This window comes from Amborella trichopoda, chromosome 3 (genome assembly GCF_054954075.1).
Source record: "Amborella trichopoda isolate Santa Cruz 75 chromosome 3, AtrichopodaSantaCruz75HAP2 v2.0, whole genome shotgun sequence".
NCBI lineage: Eukaryota > Viridiplantae > Streptophyta > Magnoliopsida > Amborellales > Amborellaceae > Amborella > Amborella trichopoda.
In genome coordinates this window covers 41,154,020-41,168,303 of record NC_142338.1, presented here as the reverse complement: position 1 = coordinate 41,168,303, position 14,284 = coordinate 41,154,020, and the positions used below count along the sequence as shown (strand labels likewise).

At 37.3% G+C, this 14,284-nt stretch overlaps 1 protein-coding gene and 1 long non-coding RNA gene across 2 annotated transcripts; one reads left to right on the top strand and one right to left on the bottom strand.

Annotated features, from left to right (window-relative positions):
* Positions 1 to 371: 371 nt before the first annotated feature.
* Positions 372 to 11,329, bottom strand: LOC110007434 (uncharacterized). Its single transcript, XR_016051092.1, has 3 exons — positions 10,939 to 11,329; positions 3,897 to 10,681; positions 372 to 1,757 (listed from the first exon to the last, which is right to left on the bottom strand). It is a non-coding gene; the product is annotated as an uncharacterized LOC110007434 (long non-coding RNA).
* LOC18422647 (protein RADIALIS-like 3) lies at positions 7,806 to 10,112 on the top strand. The gene is made up of 2 exons (XM_006878517.4): positions 7,806 to 8,644; positions 9,859 to 10,112. Exons 1-2 carry the CDS (start codon positions 8,361 to 8,363, stop codon positions 9,884 to 9,886), a joined length of 312 nt encoding a protein of 103 aa, XP_006878579.1. The 5' UTR covers positions 7,806 to 8,360; the 3' UTR covers positions 9,887 to 10,112.
* Positions 11,330 to 14,284: the final 2,955 nt, after the last annotated feature.

Below are 14,284 nucleotides of genomic sequence, written 5' to 3'. Positions count from 1 at the left end.
CAATGTGCCATATATAAATACATGTATATAGGTCAGCCTGCAAGTTACAGCAATCATGCATGCAGGTTAAACAGGCAAGCATCAAGATATAGAATATTATGTAAATGTGGCAGAGATTGAGTTTCCAAAAAATGCATGGATTTTTGGTCAATGGGCGTTCTCACCAGGATTTCCTTAATGAGCGTGAGGCCTATAAAGTCACTACATATTTCCTTAATAGCAGTGGGGCCCATAATAGTCACTAGACTCCTCCTCAAGGTAGAACATATACTATAATGGCCAGCTTGCCAAAAGTATCTTTTAGTTGAACTCCATTAGAAGCCTTAGTTTGTCAGCCAATTGATCCTCGGAACAAGCTAATGGAGTACACATTTTCTTTGAAAGCGACCTTTTCTTCTATAATATGATTAATATGCTCAGTTCTTTCATAAAATACAAAGTTTCAAGCAACGTAAAATTCAATTTGATTATCACAATGTAAATGAACAAGATCAGATACATTAACAACCATCTCTTGAAGAAGAGAACGAAGAAAAATTGTTTCACAAGCCACACTTGCCATCTCTCGATACTCGGCTTCCACTGAAGATCGAACAACAACACTTTTCTTCTTCCACTTTCAAATGACTACATTATCAACTACCATCAACGAACAAGAGACCGACCAACCCAATTTGCATCACAATAAGCCTATATATCAAGGTGACCGTGACAGGTGCAAAGTAGTCCACAACTTGAAGGTGAGATTTAGATGCCATAAAATGTAATAAATAACCTCCAGGTGATGGGATTGTGGTATGTGCATCACCTAACTTGCCATTCTTACAACATATGCTATGTCCGACTGTATGAGGGAAAAATAAATAGGTTTGCCCACTAATTTCTGATATGCACCAAGTTTATTCAAAGACGTTGATTGCCGGTCATACATTTTGTGATTAACCTCTATGGGAAATTATGCTAATTTGGCTCCAAGCATTCACATATTATTATGGATCAAGAGTGCACTTCCTTTGAAATAAAAAATCCTTTGTTTAGACCTTGCTACCTCCATGTCAAGAAAGTATTTAAACGGACCAAGATCCTTGATGTCAAAAAAGCTTCCCAATAAATCTTTTACTTTATGAATTTGGTGATTATTATCTCCAGCGAGCAAAATATAATCCACATATGCCTATAGTATTGTGGTAGAACAAGAATATCTTTTAAGAAATACATAACGATCAGAAACACTTCTCTAAAACCCGATCTGGAATATTGCCATACTAAATATTTCAAACCAAGCTAGAGCTAGTAGTTTGTATAGATTTTGTTAACTAGCAGACCTTCGATTTTTACCCTTGAGGATAGAAGCTAATGGGTCATATACACTTCCTTTTCCATATCTCCATAGATAAAGGCATTTTCATGTCTAATTGGTTGAGTAGCTATTTTTTATAGCTATAATAGATAAAAGTACCCGTATTCACTTTAATTTTAGTACAGAAGAAAAAGTTTTCTTCTAGTCAACCCCATATAATTGCGTAAAACCCACCAAATGAGCTTTGTATCTCGCAATCGAACCATTCGGTTTGTGTTTCAAAGTGTACATCCACCTGCATCCTACCGCATGTCCTTCTGGCCGATCAATTCCACCTGCATCCTACCGCATGTCCTTCTGGCCGATCAATTACACCCCAAGTTTGTTGCTTCTCTAAGGCAATCGTTTTTCCTGAATTATAGTTGCTTCTCATTGTGGATGAGTTAGTGGTCTGCAACTTTGGTGGGAATAGGAACAAATAATTAAAGCAAAGACATGCGCGAAAGAAGAGTAAAAGTGAAACATAGGAAACAAACTTACTGATAGTATTAGAAGTATAAACTCTTTAATATCTTCTCACAGTAATAGATAAATCAAGTTGAGAAAATATAAGGGTAGAAAGACAAGAAGCATCTGTCGTCGACTCAATGTCTTGAGGCCAATCAATCACATCAGACTTCCCCTTGTACTTTTTTAGGGTGTACACATTCTAGTTGTTCCTTAGTTGGATTACTATAACTATTTGGGATTATTGGAAGAGGAACAAGATGTTTGGGTGGCATAGTGGATAGTGAATCTCTAAGGGAAGAGAAATAAAGAATATTTTCAAAGAATATAACATTTTTTGAGACGTTTCGATTTAGTTATCGAATAATAACACTTGCATCATTTCTGAGAGTTGAATATCAACACACATGTAGTAGATAGGGGTCCTAGTTCAAACCTATCCAGTCCTAGGGTATGTACAAAGCATACAAAACTAAAGCTTTTTAGTAGAAGACAGAACAAAGGAAATGCAAAGCGGAGAAGTTTAAAAGGGTAATTGAGAACAAGTGTAAGCAACCTATTAATCAAATGGCAGCAATAAGAACTGCTTCATCCTAATGTCTTAGGAACCTCCATTCCAATTAAGATGGCTCTTATAACTTTTAACAAGTGTCTAATATTTCTTTCCACCACACCAATCTGTTGTGATGAATAAGAACATGATATTTGAATATCTATACAATGTTCAAGAAAATATTTTTTTAATCCGTAGTATAGATAATCTCATGCATTATCATAACGGAAATAATTGATTTGGGTCTATTACTAGGTTTGAACCAATCTTATGAAATATTTTGACTCTTGAGGGTACTTCAACTCTAGTTTTCATAAGATAGATCCAAATATAATGAAAGTAGTCATTGATGAATGATATAAAATACCAATATCCAAATATAGAAATAATGAAAGCAAGCCCTCAATCATGAATGATCAAGATTGAATGGCTTAAATTTTTTATTTTATTAGAAGAAAAAGAGGTTCTACAATATTTAGAAAATGGAAAGGTCTGAATCATAACCAATAACTATTAAAATAAATAAACTAATCCAGAAACAACATTTTTAAGGATTTTTAGAGACGTGGTTGAAACAAGTGTGCCACAAGAGTACTTGTACATGACTCCTAGACTCACCAATAGAAATGCATCCCTTGTTGAATTGGAAAGCCAATGATCGTCACAACTACCATCATCTTCTCATTATCAGATCATGCAAAACACAATGTTAAATTATAGTTTTTAAGTGAGGCTTTTAGTTCTTCTTTTTTTCCCATAAGGCTTAGACCTTTTTAACTTTTTCCTTTATATAAAGCCAAAAGACCCGCAGGAATATATGTTAATTTACTCCCTTAGTCAAAAAACCCCATTTAATGTTAATTTTAGGGCCCCAAATTTTAAGGATATAACCTCTTCAACCCATAGATTAACCTCAATCAAATAATATCTCTAATTTCATCCTCTATGCACTTGAAAAGAAAATATCCCAAGAGTGAATAGAGGTTGAGATCCTAAGTATTAAAAAACTCAAATTTCAATTTTTTCTTTTGAGAATAATCCAGTAATTCTCATATAGTTCTCAAAATTTTAGATTGAAAAAATCCTCACAAGTAAGCCCTAAAGGAGTAGATATACACTTTGCTCCCGGAGGAGCATAGTACACGTGTTTTTTCATAAACGAAGAAGATTTAACCACCTCTACCCAAGGTTAGATATTCCACATTTGTGTTCCATCCTGACATTTCCGATTCATTTTTATCCTCAATGTGGTTAGTTCCAGTATAAAGTCACTAGGACTGGGTATATTTCAAGTTTTGAACAGCCAAGCTTGATAATATTGCTCTGCCACATTCTAAGAGACATTGGGACTTATTACAATGCCATCCTCCATTTTTTTATCTTAGTGGATTTTACTGCTTGGGGATTCAATTTTTGGTTCAACAATGGAATCGCCCACAACTTGTAGAAGCATGGGTCCAATCCAACTCCTCCAAACTCAAGGTAAGCTAGGGTTAGCGATGGGTGGTAGACAGAAATAGTAAGAGGACATCATACCTTATCTCCCCTTTTGCGGGAATAGAAGGCAACGTGCACCACCATAGCTTTTAGAAGAAGGGGTCCCTGTGCTGTACTTTTGAATCTGTGAGAAGGATTTCACTCAAAGAGCGTGAGGACATGAGAAAGAATCCCTGTCCCCACCCTCTTTATCCCCCCTAAGATGCCTCAGAACCAGCCAATTCAAAACCTTTCACGCTACAGTGTCAAACCCAACAACCCCACGTGCGGGTTAAACGAATACAGAATGTGGCTCCAAACCTTTTTCCAACTGTGATGCCTTTGGTAGCCTTTGGACCAAAAGTCAAGAGTTCTCCACACCTCAAAAGCCTAGGATTTTGACCCAGCATTGAGGTAAATATTGCACGATCAAGCAATCCTGCATTCGTGGAATCTCTTATTTTCACACATATAAGAGCCCAATTTTACTTTGCCCACATTTGTAAAATTACCCTGACCTAGTAGAAATCTAAGGGTGCGTGGGGCCAGGCATAGGCCAGCCCTAGCCCTAGCCCTAGCCCTACACTGCCCACAGGGACAAATAAATAAATGAAGAAAAATAAAAAACAAATGAAGAGAAAGAAGAGGGGCTGGGCCAGGCTAGGCAGAACCAAGCTAGCACTAGCCCTAGGCTAGTCCTGGTGGCCCAGGCCCTAAATTTTTAGGCAGGGCTGCTGAGGTTTGGGCCAGGCCGCGTGGGCCCGAGCTGTCCGGGCCTGACCGGCCCTTGCCAGTCCCACAGAAGTCCACCACAATCATTTCCTCTTTTCCATCTTACTCTGAACGCTGGGCAGCCGGGTATTGGTGAGGCAGGCCCATTGCTCCATCACGAGGCTCTCTCTCTCAGCCGAGCCACCTTGTACAGGGATCAATGACCACCATGGTTAGAACCCACCCCGATGGACCCAAAGTGAGCAAAAGGCAATGGACGACTGGAGATTCCTAGGGCATCTGTGGGACTTGGACACTTTTGCCATGAGGTAATGATGGGCTCTTTAATGATAAGCATATGAAAGGGTCCTAGGATGGCATAAAAAATTATGTTTGACAACCACCAACTAAAATATGCTAGGCGGCTACCAACAATCCAAGGTTCAAATCCCGCATAACCAACGGAAGATAAAAAGAGACTCTTCAATTTCCACGGGAATCATCCAATAAATTCATTATATATCTTATCCGGAGAACTGAAACCACAAGTTTGTTATCACTTCCAAATGATTTCCCATGAATGTTTTGAGCTTTTCCTTTGCGGAATATGCATATGCAAACAGAGTAGTTAAATATCTATAGGTGCCTTGCAGCTTGTAAGATTCCCATCGATTGGTATTTGTACCTCATACGTCCCCCTACTTATCCCTGAGATGTGCCCCATGGAGATCCTCCCCCTCTTATCTTTTTATGCAAGTAGACGCACTCATAAAAAATCCATTTTGCCATTTGTTCACATAAGATTCCTGCAATCCACCTTCGATTTGCTTTTTGCATGAAACCTCATTGACTTGTTCCTTATACCAGGGTTGGTTCTTTCATCTCAGCGACTCTCCTCTCTCTCTCTCTCAATTAGGGACACAAACCAGCCCCCTCTTTCCGAAATTTATCGGATCTTAGATATTTGTCAGTCTGTCTCAGGTGTGGTCTTAAAGTTACCAAGGATAAGGATTTTGACTGTCAAATTAGTTTCAATCCCAAACAAAGGGAGTCCGGTATCTATGATTCGAACTGCCTTTCGACGAGAGGAATAAGGGATCTTAACCCAAGACGTGACATGATAAGAGGAATAGTTGTGTAGTGTAATACGTGGCTGGACCACAGCCATGAGGTACCAAGCCGGCCCTTGGAGTGAGCAAAGAGAGGAATTTGCAGACGTAAATCTTTTGAGGGAGAGTTGGGAATAGAATTCGCTGAATATCAAACCAAAAGGCATTACATTGTATAAGGACCACTTCCAAACGAATCCCCAACACATTTGCACGAGTCCTTTTCCCCTAATCATGAATCTCGCATGTGGGTAGCATGGCCACCCAGCGGCTGAGCAACTTGCAACGTATAAAGGGCCCCCAGGGCCCACTATCCGTTGGACCGGATCCACAACTGACCGCCCTTTAACACCTTTTGTGAATTCTTTCTATTCACAAAGAAGCTTCCGCTTTCATGAATATCCTGGACTAGTGTGCGAAAAGAAACCTTAACTCTAAGCACCACTTAAAGGATCCTAATCAAAAAATTTAAACCCAAGCCATAATTTTTAAATACCCCTAACCAAAATATGCATTTTCTTTTGGATAAGATGGGATTAGATATATAATAAATTCAATAAATTCATCATCCAATAAATTCATTATAAATTCATTGTATATCTTTCCATATACAATTAGGGGTTCTCCCTGGAATCACTCCTGGTCTTTGGGGAAATTGTATATTTAAAAGTCGGAAGGAAAAGTAAGCTTTATCCAACTATTTGGAGTCCGTTAAACCATCCCAAAAATATATAATAAAAAGAGGAGAAAAAATTAAGCAAGAGAAGGCATTAGAAATTTAATCGGTTTTAGCTCCAATACCATAAATACAGCAAGGCTAAAGAAATTTCATACAAAATGCCATGATTTATTAGCCCCTAAACCAGGGGATATACATAGAATCGAACACGGCTATCTTAGCAACTAAGAAACATTGGACCGGGTTACTGTCGGTGCACTATAATACAAGTGAGAACCAGAAGGCTCTAACAAGGACCTGCCAACTGTGGTTAAAGCTACAACTCAAAACATAAAAGTATTGAGGTTTTGTTTGCACAGATCGATGGGGTCTTTAACTTTTATATACATCAGGAACCTGCTAAAAATCTGATGAGACCTGACAATATCCCAAAAGAGACCACCTGTTGACTCTTGCCAGGCTAGAGAGAGAGAAAGGCTTCATGAGTCTGAGATAAATACACATAATTGTACCGTATGTCCCAGCCAGCTAATGCATTTGGAATATTATTGCTCACAGCTTCAAAAGCTTACTCTTCCTCTTCTGATCTTCTGATAACCATGAAAACCATCAGTGCCTTCTGAAGCACTAGTACTTTGTTGTTGTCAACTTATTAGAGGAACCCCAGCCTGGGAAGACGTCAGTGACCAGAAGACGAGGACGTGGTTCACTCGTGATCTCTTACATCTTAAGCCACAGACCTGAGTTTGTGTCCATTTTTAACTCCAGCTCATGGTGGAAGAAAACAGGAAGTATAATTCTAGAGAGAGAGAGAGAGAGAGAGAGAGAGAAAAGTCAGAATATTACGTCTCGGCTTAATGGTTTGGATCTATTTCCTTAAATTAAAACAAAATTTCTAGAGAGAACACAGAGGATTACAGGATATGGGGGGACTGATGGAATGGATTTATTCTCATCTCACACCAGGTAGTTAGTAAAAGACGAAGTCCGGAAAGAGAAGGGAATACCCAAGAATCACCAATGATGGTAATGAATAGCGACAGGAATTTAGAGAGAGAAAGCCCATATCTTCAAAAGGAATAGGATGTTATAAGAAGAAAATTCAGGTCAAGTTGGTAGCTGTACCATAATTAGGTTATGAAGTGAGACCAGACCAATCCGATGGAACAGTGTCATCCCTTCACTTCGCCCCTGATTCAGCTGCCTAAACCCCAATACAAAACTGATCAGGAAATGATGATGGGAAAGAAGAGAAAAGATAAAAACAGAATGATAATTCGGATTCGCTTCCGCTTATTCCTTGTCCAGATTCAAGCTTCAATCTTGTGGTTCCCAAAGAGCCGGGTCACTCATTATTCTTAAATGTACACTTTTGTGGTTTTATTCGCCAACTGGCGTTCCCCTCTTCCGACCCCATCGCACCCCCTTTTTCCAGTTTATAAGGAGGTGGTTTGCCAATCTCTGTTCAGCAGCCCACCCTTGACTCAAAGATCCTCCCTCACACTCACAAAGCAGAGTGAGAGAAATTTCTTTTTCATACATCTCCCTCTTCTCCCTCACCACATCATCTTTCTACGCCTCCAGTGCGGTTCAGCTGAAATCTTCCTTAAATTGTCTTCTCTCTCACATTTCACCCCCTTTTCCCATCAGCACAGCGTCCCTCTCAATCTCTATTACACCTCAACTCATTGCACTTCCAGTGAAGCTTCCTTAAATTGTATTCTCTCTCTACATCGACCCCTTTTCCTGCCCCCACCATCTTCCACTTCAAGAGAAGCATCCTTGACTGTGTTTTTTACCTAAGACCACTCCTTCCTTTTACCTGTCATCCTAATCTTCCTGAATTCAATCTTTGGGTTAAAGAAAGTTTATATTTTTCGCTTCCTGTTCCTTGCCATCTATTGCATTGCATTCTGAGTTAGAAGTGCAAAAAAAAGAAAAAGAAAATAATCACTTGCAACCTCTCCTAGTATCCTATCAGATCACATTTTTAGCTCTCAACCAAAAAAAAAAACTGCAATTACAATGGCTTCTGGTTCCATGAGTCGCTTCTCAAGCCCATCATGGACTGCCAAACAAAATAAGTCGTTCGAGAAGGCTCTCGCCATCTATGACAAGGATACCCCTGACCGCTGGCATAAGGTGGCCAGAGAGGTGGGAGGGACCTCTGCAGAGGAGGTCAAGCGCGAATATGAGCGTCTGATAGAGGATCTCAAGGACATAGAGTCAGGGAAGTTTCCTGACCCCATTTACAAATCTTCAGGTGGGGGTAGTAGCAGAGGTTCCAAGCTCACTGAGGATGAAGAAAGGTATACCTAAAATTCATTTCTTTTATGTATGTTTAGCATAGAGTAAATATGAAATTTGTTTGGTGGGTTATGTTTTAGTCCTACTTTCCCTGAAAATCCTGTTAAATGTCTAAGTCATCTGGTAAAAGATGATTCTCCATTAGAAATCATTTGAGTTCTTGAGTAGAAATGCCGGTTGAGTACTTGTTTGTTACAACTGAGGTTTTCAACTTACGCATATTTACCTCAGCTTGATCATCAGGCGAGCAAATATGCCAAGTCTTCCTTTTGGGTTCAATTGTGATCTCAAATTATGGGGGGGGGGGCCTACACCATTTTATTAAAATGGTCAACTTTATGAAAATGGACCTTTCCTTCAGGGTGCCATTTCTATTTGAATATAGGTAAAGTGGATAGAATCTGAATATACCATGCATGAATCAGCGGCCAATGTGGGCTGGTCAAGGCAAAGGGTCCAGTATGCCGATTGGATGAGATAGTTCCTCGTGGGTACTTAAACTAAAGGTGGCCATTTGCTCTGACCTGAGAATAGTTATATTTTATATGGCAGTTCGATCCACACCTTTATGACTTCTTATCCTGTTCCTCAAATAAAATTAGGAAAATCCTGCAAATCAGATTGAAATCCCTTGCCAGATCATAAGTATGATTTGCCATGAAATTTTGAGTTTGATTGTTAACCTACGGTATGATAGATCCAAAAGACTAATCAAACATATCAAAGTCTTGAGTTCCATTTTTACCATAGTGGTAAGAGGCCTTTTCCCCTCTGTTCTAACCCAAAAACATACATTACTGTGAACCTGTAACACCCATGGCTTGATAATCTCATCTGCCCCTGTGGTTGAATCGAGCAATCCAGACCGCTATTATGGGAAACCTTTTTCTTAGTTTTCACAAAAAATAAGGTAAAAATCAAATAAACCGTTCTCGTATGCAGGGGGTTTTAGAATATGTATTGTTCCTATCGTATTCAATCATCATGCTCTCCACTTCCATGGATTTTGATTTCAGTTTGAACATGGCAATGATACCTTTTCGCTTATTTGAGCAAAGACCATGATGAGATTGCACCATGCTCCCTAATTAACCATCAAAATAGAGGTGAAAATAAAAACATGTTCCCTAATAAAAACATGTTGGGAATTCTAATTTTTTTTTTTTTTTCCGTTTTTGTTTTGGAGTTAAATTTAGTTCTGGTTTTTTGTGTACAGGCTTCTGAGGCGTCTGAAACTGCAGTGAAATGGAAGATCGGTGAAGTTATCAAGTAGATCCCTGCATGTATTACTAAGTCAGAGAAGGAATCGAAGTATGGAGTATTAAATAGCAATCCCCACTGGAATCTACTCTTCATGTATTTTCTCTTTAAGTGTTACTGAATGTACCAAAAGATGAGAAGGAAAACTGCGCCTCATCTCTCTCTAATGTTACTAAAGCTTCTCTGCTAGTAAAAAGTTGTGTAGTAAAACTATTCTTAGATTGCATATATTCATAATGGACTGCACAATCAATGAAACATGATAATCAACTTGTTTATTAAAATAAAACAGCATAAGAAAGTTCTGAAATAAGTCTATCCAGCTAAATAACAATGATGGTAAGCATGATAAATCTACATCAATATGGCATTGCTGGGAAAAGAAAAATAAAAGGCTAGATCAGCTTGCTTGGACTTTAGGTACAAACTTCAGGGGTTTGAACATTTAACCTCCCCCACCCAATGGCATATATCTACCACTAAGTCAAAGCTAAAGGATTTGATATGGCATTGTAACATGAAGAAGCATGAAAATAATTCTCAGAGTGATAGAGATCCAATAAGAAGCAAAAAAAAACACTGATTGTACAATTAAAATCGTGGAGCTAAACTACAAAAATGGTAAACACGATAAATCATTTTTTTGGGTAAGCGGTGAACACAATAAATCTATGGTGATGGCATTTTAACAGACAGAAATATTAAATCCTCTGAGATCGATCTGACCTGGTAGCTCCAATTAAATGAAACATCTGATCTTTAACCTTTATTCTTGAGCTCTGCAAATGCAATATGAAAGAGAACATGGAAATGGCGTTAAGACATTTGCCATTTTAGGTGAAAACCCAAGAAATTCATATCTGAGGTCGCCATAGGGAATAAGAATCAGGTGAAAACTCTGAAACCCTATAAACGCTGTTAAACCGTTTAAACATTTATGAAGAAGAAATCTCCATTTAAGGCTGGAAATGGGACAGATGCAAATTGAGTGCAAATTGAGTAAGCTAAAATCCTGTAAATGAAGAGCAAACATCACCATATAGGGGTAAGAAGGTGAAAAGGATGAAACCCTAAAATCATAGGGTTTAGAATCGCCACTGAATCGCCACTTTAGGGCAAAATGAAGATGACTACGTTTCTAACAGGGAGAAGCAGAATTTGTAACTTCGTATAGCGTTTGATTTGGGGATGGGCGGGAAAATATTTGTATTTGAGAGTGCTCTCTTCGGGCCACCGTTTCGCGCTCTAAGAAGACGCGCAACCGTGTAATACGAAAATAATATCTCCTTATAAAATGGTCGCCTCAAATTTCATAAATATCGCAATTGCGCTTTGAGCATGAACCAGGTAAGGCTGGTAATGGGCTAGAGTAGGGCCCGGTTCTCAAACTGTGGTCCTAGTGCGGGGCTTGAGCTAGTGCTGGCCCATTTCTACTCGGCCAGGCTTGACGCTGTTTTTCTCTTGTTGTTCTTTTAATTTTTTATTCTATTTGTTTTTGGCCCAGGGCGGCCACCCTGGGCATGGCCCGTCCCTTTGAGGACAATGGTCAAGCCAAGGCCAAGGCTAGACAAACCCAGCCCCAACCCATTCCCATCCTTATCACAAAGCTATCCCCTTAGACCCAACTGGGGCATGATACATTTGCATGAATTTAAGGGAGACTTGCTCCTAAAACAGGTGTCACTCGTTGACTAGCTATATTTTTAAACGTTTTCATGATCAAACCAGACGTTGCACTGGTGAAGAGTCTGGTTCAGTAAAAAGCGATTTAATTGATAATAGAATAAAAAAATAGCATTTCTAAAAATATAAAATAAGAAAAAATTAGTTAAAAAAATGTTCAACTTTGTTTAATCAATCCAAATGGTTTAAACCGACCAATATCTCTCAAATTTTTAACTTGTTTTCAAATAGACCCAATTTTTGTACCAAACCACTCAAGGCACCAATTAGATATTAGACCACGCCATCAGATTTAATCTTAATAACTATGGTATCCACAAGTACGACCACAAATATGGACAACAGTAATGTTGAAAAAGTTTTTTTTTTTTTATTTTTTCCTTTTAAACGTTGACATTGGAGATGTATTATTCTCCTTCTTCTTTTCCTTTTTTTCTTTTTTCCTTTTTTTTTTTTCTTAAGCATTGGGAAGCTTAAGTCAACAAATTTATAATCTAACATTTTATATACCTCCAACCCTCATTTTTCTACGCTAGTGAATATACATGCTCCTCAATGAAAAATGCTATTTCTTGGGACAAGGGTGTAAATTGGGGAGCAACTTAGGAAAACAAAACATAAGATAGCATGTATAAAGTATGAAGCAATGATTCAATGCAATGGTTGTATTATAGTATAATGCAACGACACTTCTAGAAAACTATGTTTGTGATATTTGTATGACTCCAAATTTTGCACACACACTCTCTTCACTTTAATAATCAATCCCCCCCCCCCCCCCAAAAAAAGTTCAAATTGAACTTTAGATATGGTCAAAATGAGCCCCCTCTAAAAACGAATCTAGACTATTCATTTTATGAATTTCAAGATCTTAGCCTTCATAAACTCAAAATCATTTTTTTCTTTTTTATCATTGTTCATCTAATGATAATAAAGCCATCCAAAAAAAAATTGGAAATGAAAAAATCCTTCTAAAACTTAGATCTAAGCATCTCACCAAAATGAACGCCCTATGTTAATTGGGCTAAAAATTTACTTTCTAGGTTGTGTTTTCAAATTTTTATTTTTTTGTGATTGTTCATTATAATGAAAATAGTGTATATTTCAAATTTTGGATCAAACAAATAGCCATAAGATGGTTTTTTAAGGTTGTTGTATCATATTGCTATACAACGGTTGCATGGAATCATTGCCCTAAAGTATGAGTTCCTTTATAAACCATGAGTCAGTTGAATAGTTTCTTGGAGGTTGGAGGTTTGTCTTAAGTTTAGTACATGCATGCCCTCATATTTTCATGCTTTCTAGGGGTACATAGTCGGTATGAGATCTAATGGGTAAAAAGCCCCTTATAAATAATAAGAGAAAATATCATTTAACAGCTTGAAACCCTAAAAAAGTCTTTAAAGGGGTCAATGATCCCAATTAACATTTGAGGGGGCTATTTTGATTTCACTGCGGAAGCTTCTTAAAAGACTTAAAAATTCTAATCCACCCTTATTCATGATTGTAGTAGGAAGAACAATCATGAGTATTTGAGTAATTTAAACTAACTCCCAATAGGGCCTAATCGAATGATAAAGATACTCTTGTTTGTTGAGAGTTACAAACAAGTAACATAATATTCAAAATTAGTAGTAACTAGTTGAATTACGTGCGTAGCATGTAGAAATAAAATAAGCAATCATGACTTTTTTATATATAATGAACTAACTGTATTATATTATTATTATTTTTGTTATTAATTATTGAACTTATGAATGATAAATAATTGACAATAATATTGTACCATAATTCGAATAATGATATGCATTTTAGGTATTAAATGAAAACAAGCAATACCATAACAAACGATTTTGTTATAGTGTACACCATATGCTTAATAAGTTGTATGCTTTCTTCTATCAAAACTATATTATGTGCATTTGATAAAAAAAACAAACAAATCATTCTAATAACAAAAATGTTGACATATAAATGAGATCCAATAAAAGAAAAAGCAATGAATTAGATTTCATTGTGTTCTTGCAGCTGTAATCTTCTTTTAGACTTGGCTTTTATGGAATATCAGATACATTTGTCACCACGCATTCCACTATTGTTTGATTTTGAAAGCGTGGCACGCATTTCGAAAATATGCTTTGTGTTCAGGATCTTTTGTATTGTGTGTTGAACTGGATCTACAATATTTGCTTGTAAGGATTCATAAATTTCAGATGTAAGTATTATGGAATATATTATTTGTGATGGAAAACAAAACTAAGAATTATATATATGATGTAATGAACTATGTTGTCCATATACATGTTGTTGAAGACTGTGAAGTTGTTTTGCTATTATACCTCCAAGAGATGTTATGCTTCTTTACCAAAATTTGTAACTTTCAACTCGACGGTGTCATCTATTAGAGTACATTTGATACATTACCTATAAAAGTTTTGTGTTATCTTAGTTTTTCAGTATTTATATTAAAATTTTAATTTTAGTAAATGGAGATCTCACTTGAAGCCTGTTTTGATATTATCTAATTGGAACTTTGAGCAATGACATTTTGTTGAGCCAATTTGAGATGTTTTTGTTAAGCACTTCAAACATTCTCGATACCATACCTTGTCGTCAACATACACTATTGTCGCTTTGACTTGTTAAAAGATGTATTTGATCTATATAAATTTTAATAAAGCTTTATAACATTGTACAGT

Coding starts and splice junctions, on each gene's coding strand:
- LOC18422647 (XM_006878517.4), top strand. CDS start 8,361: ATGGCTTCTGGTTCCATGAGTCGCTTCTCAAGCCCATCATGGACTGCC. Junction 8,645..9,858: donor CTCACTGAGGATGAAGAAAG/GTATACCTAAAA, acceptor TTTTGTGTACAG/GCTTCTGAGGCGTCTGAAAC.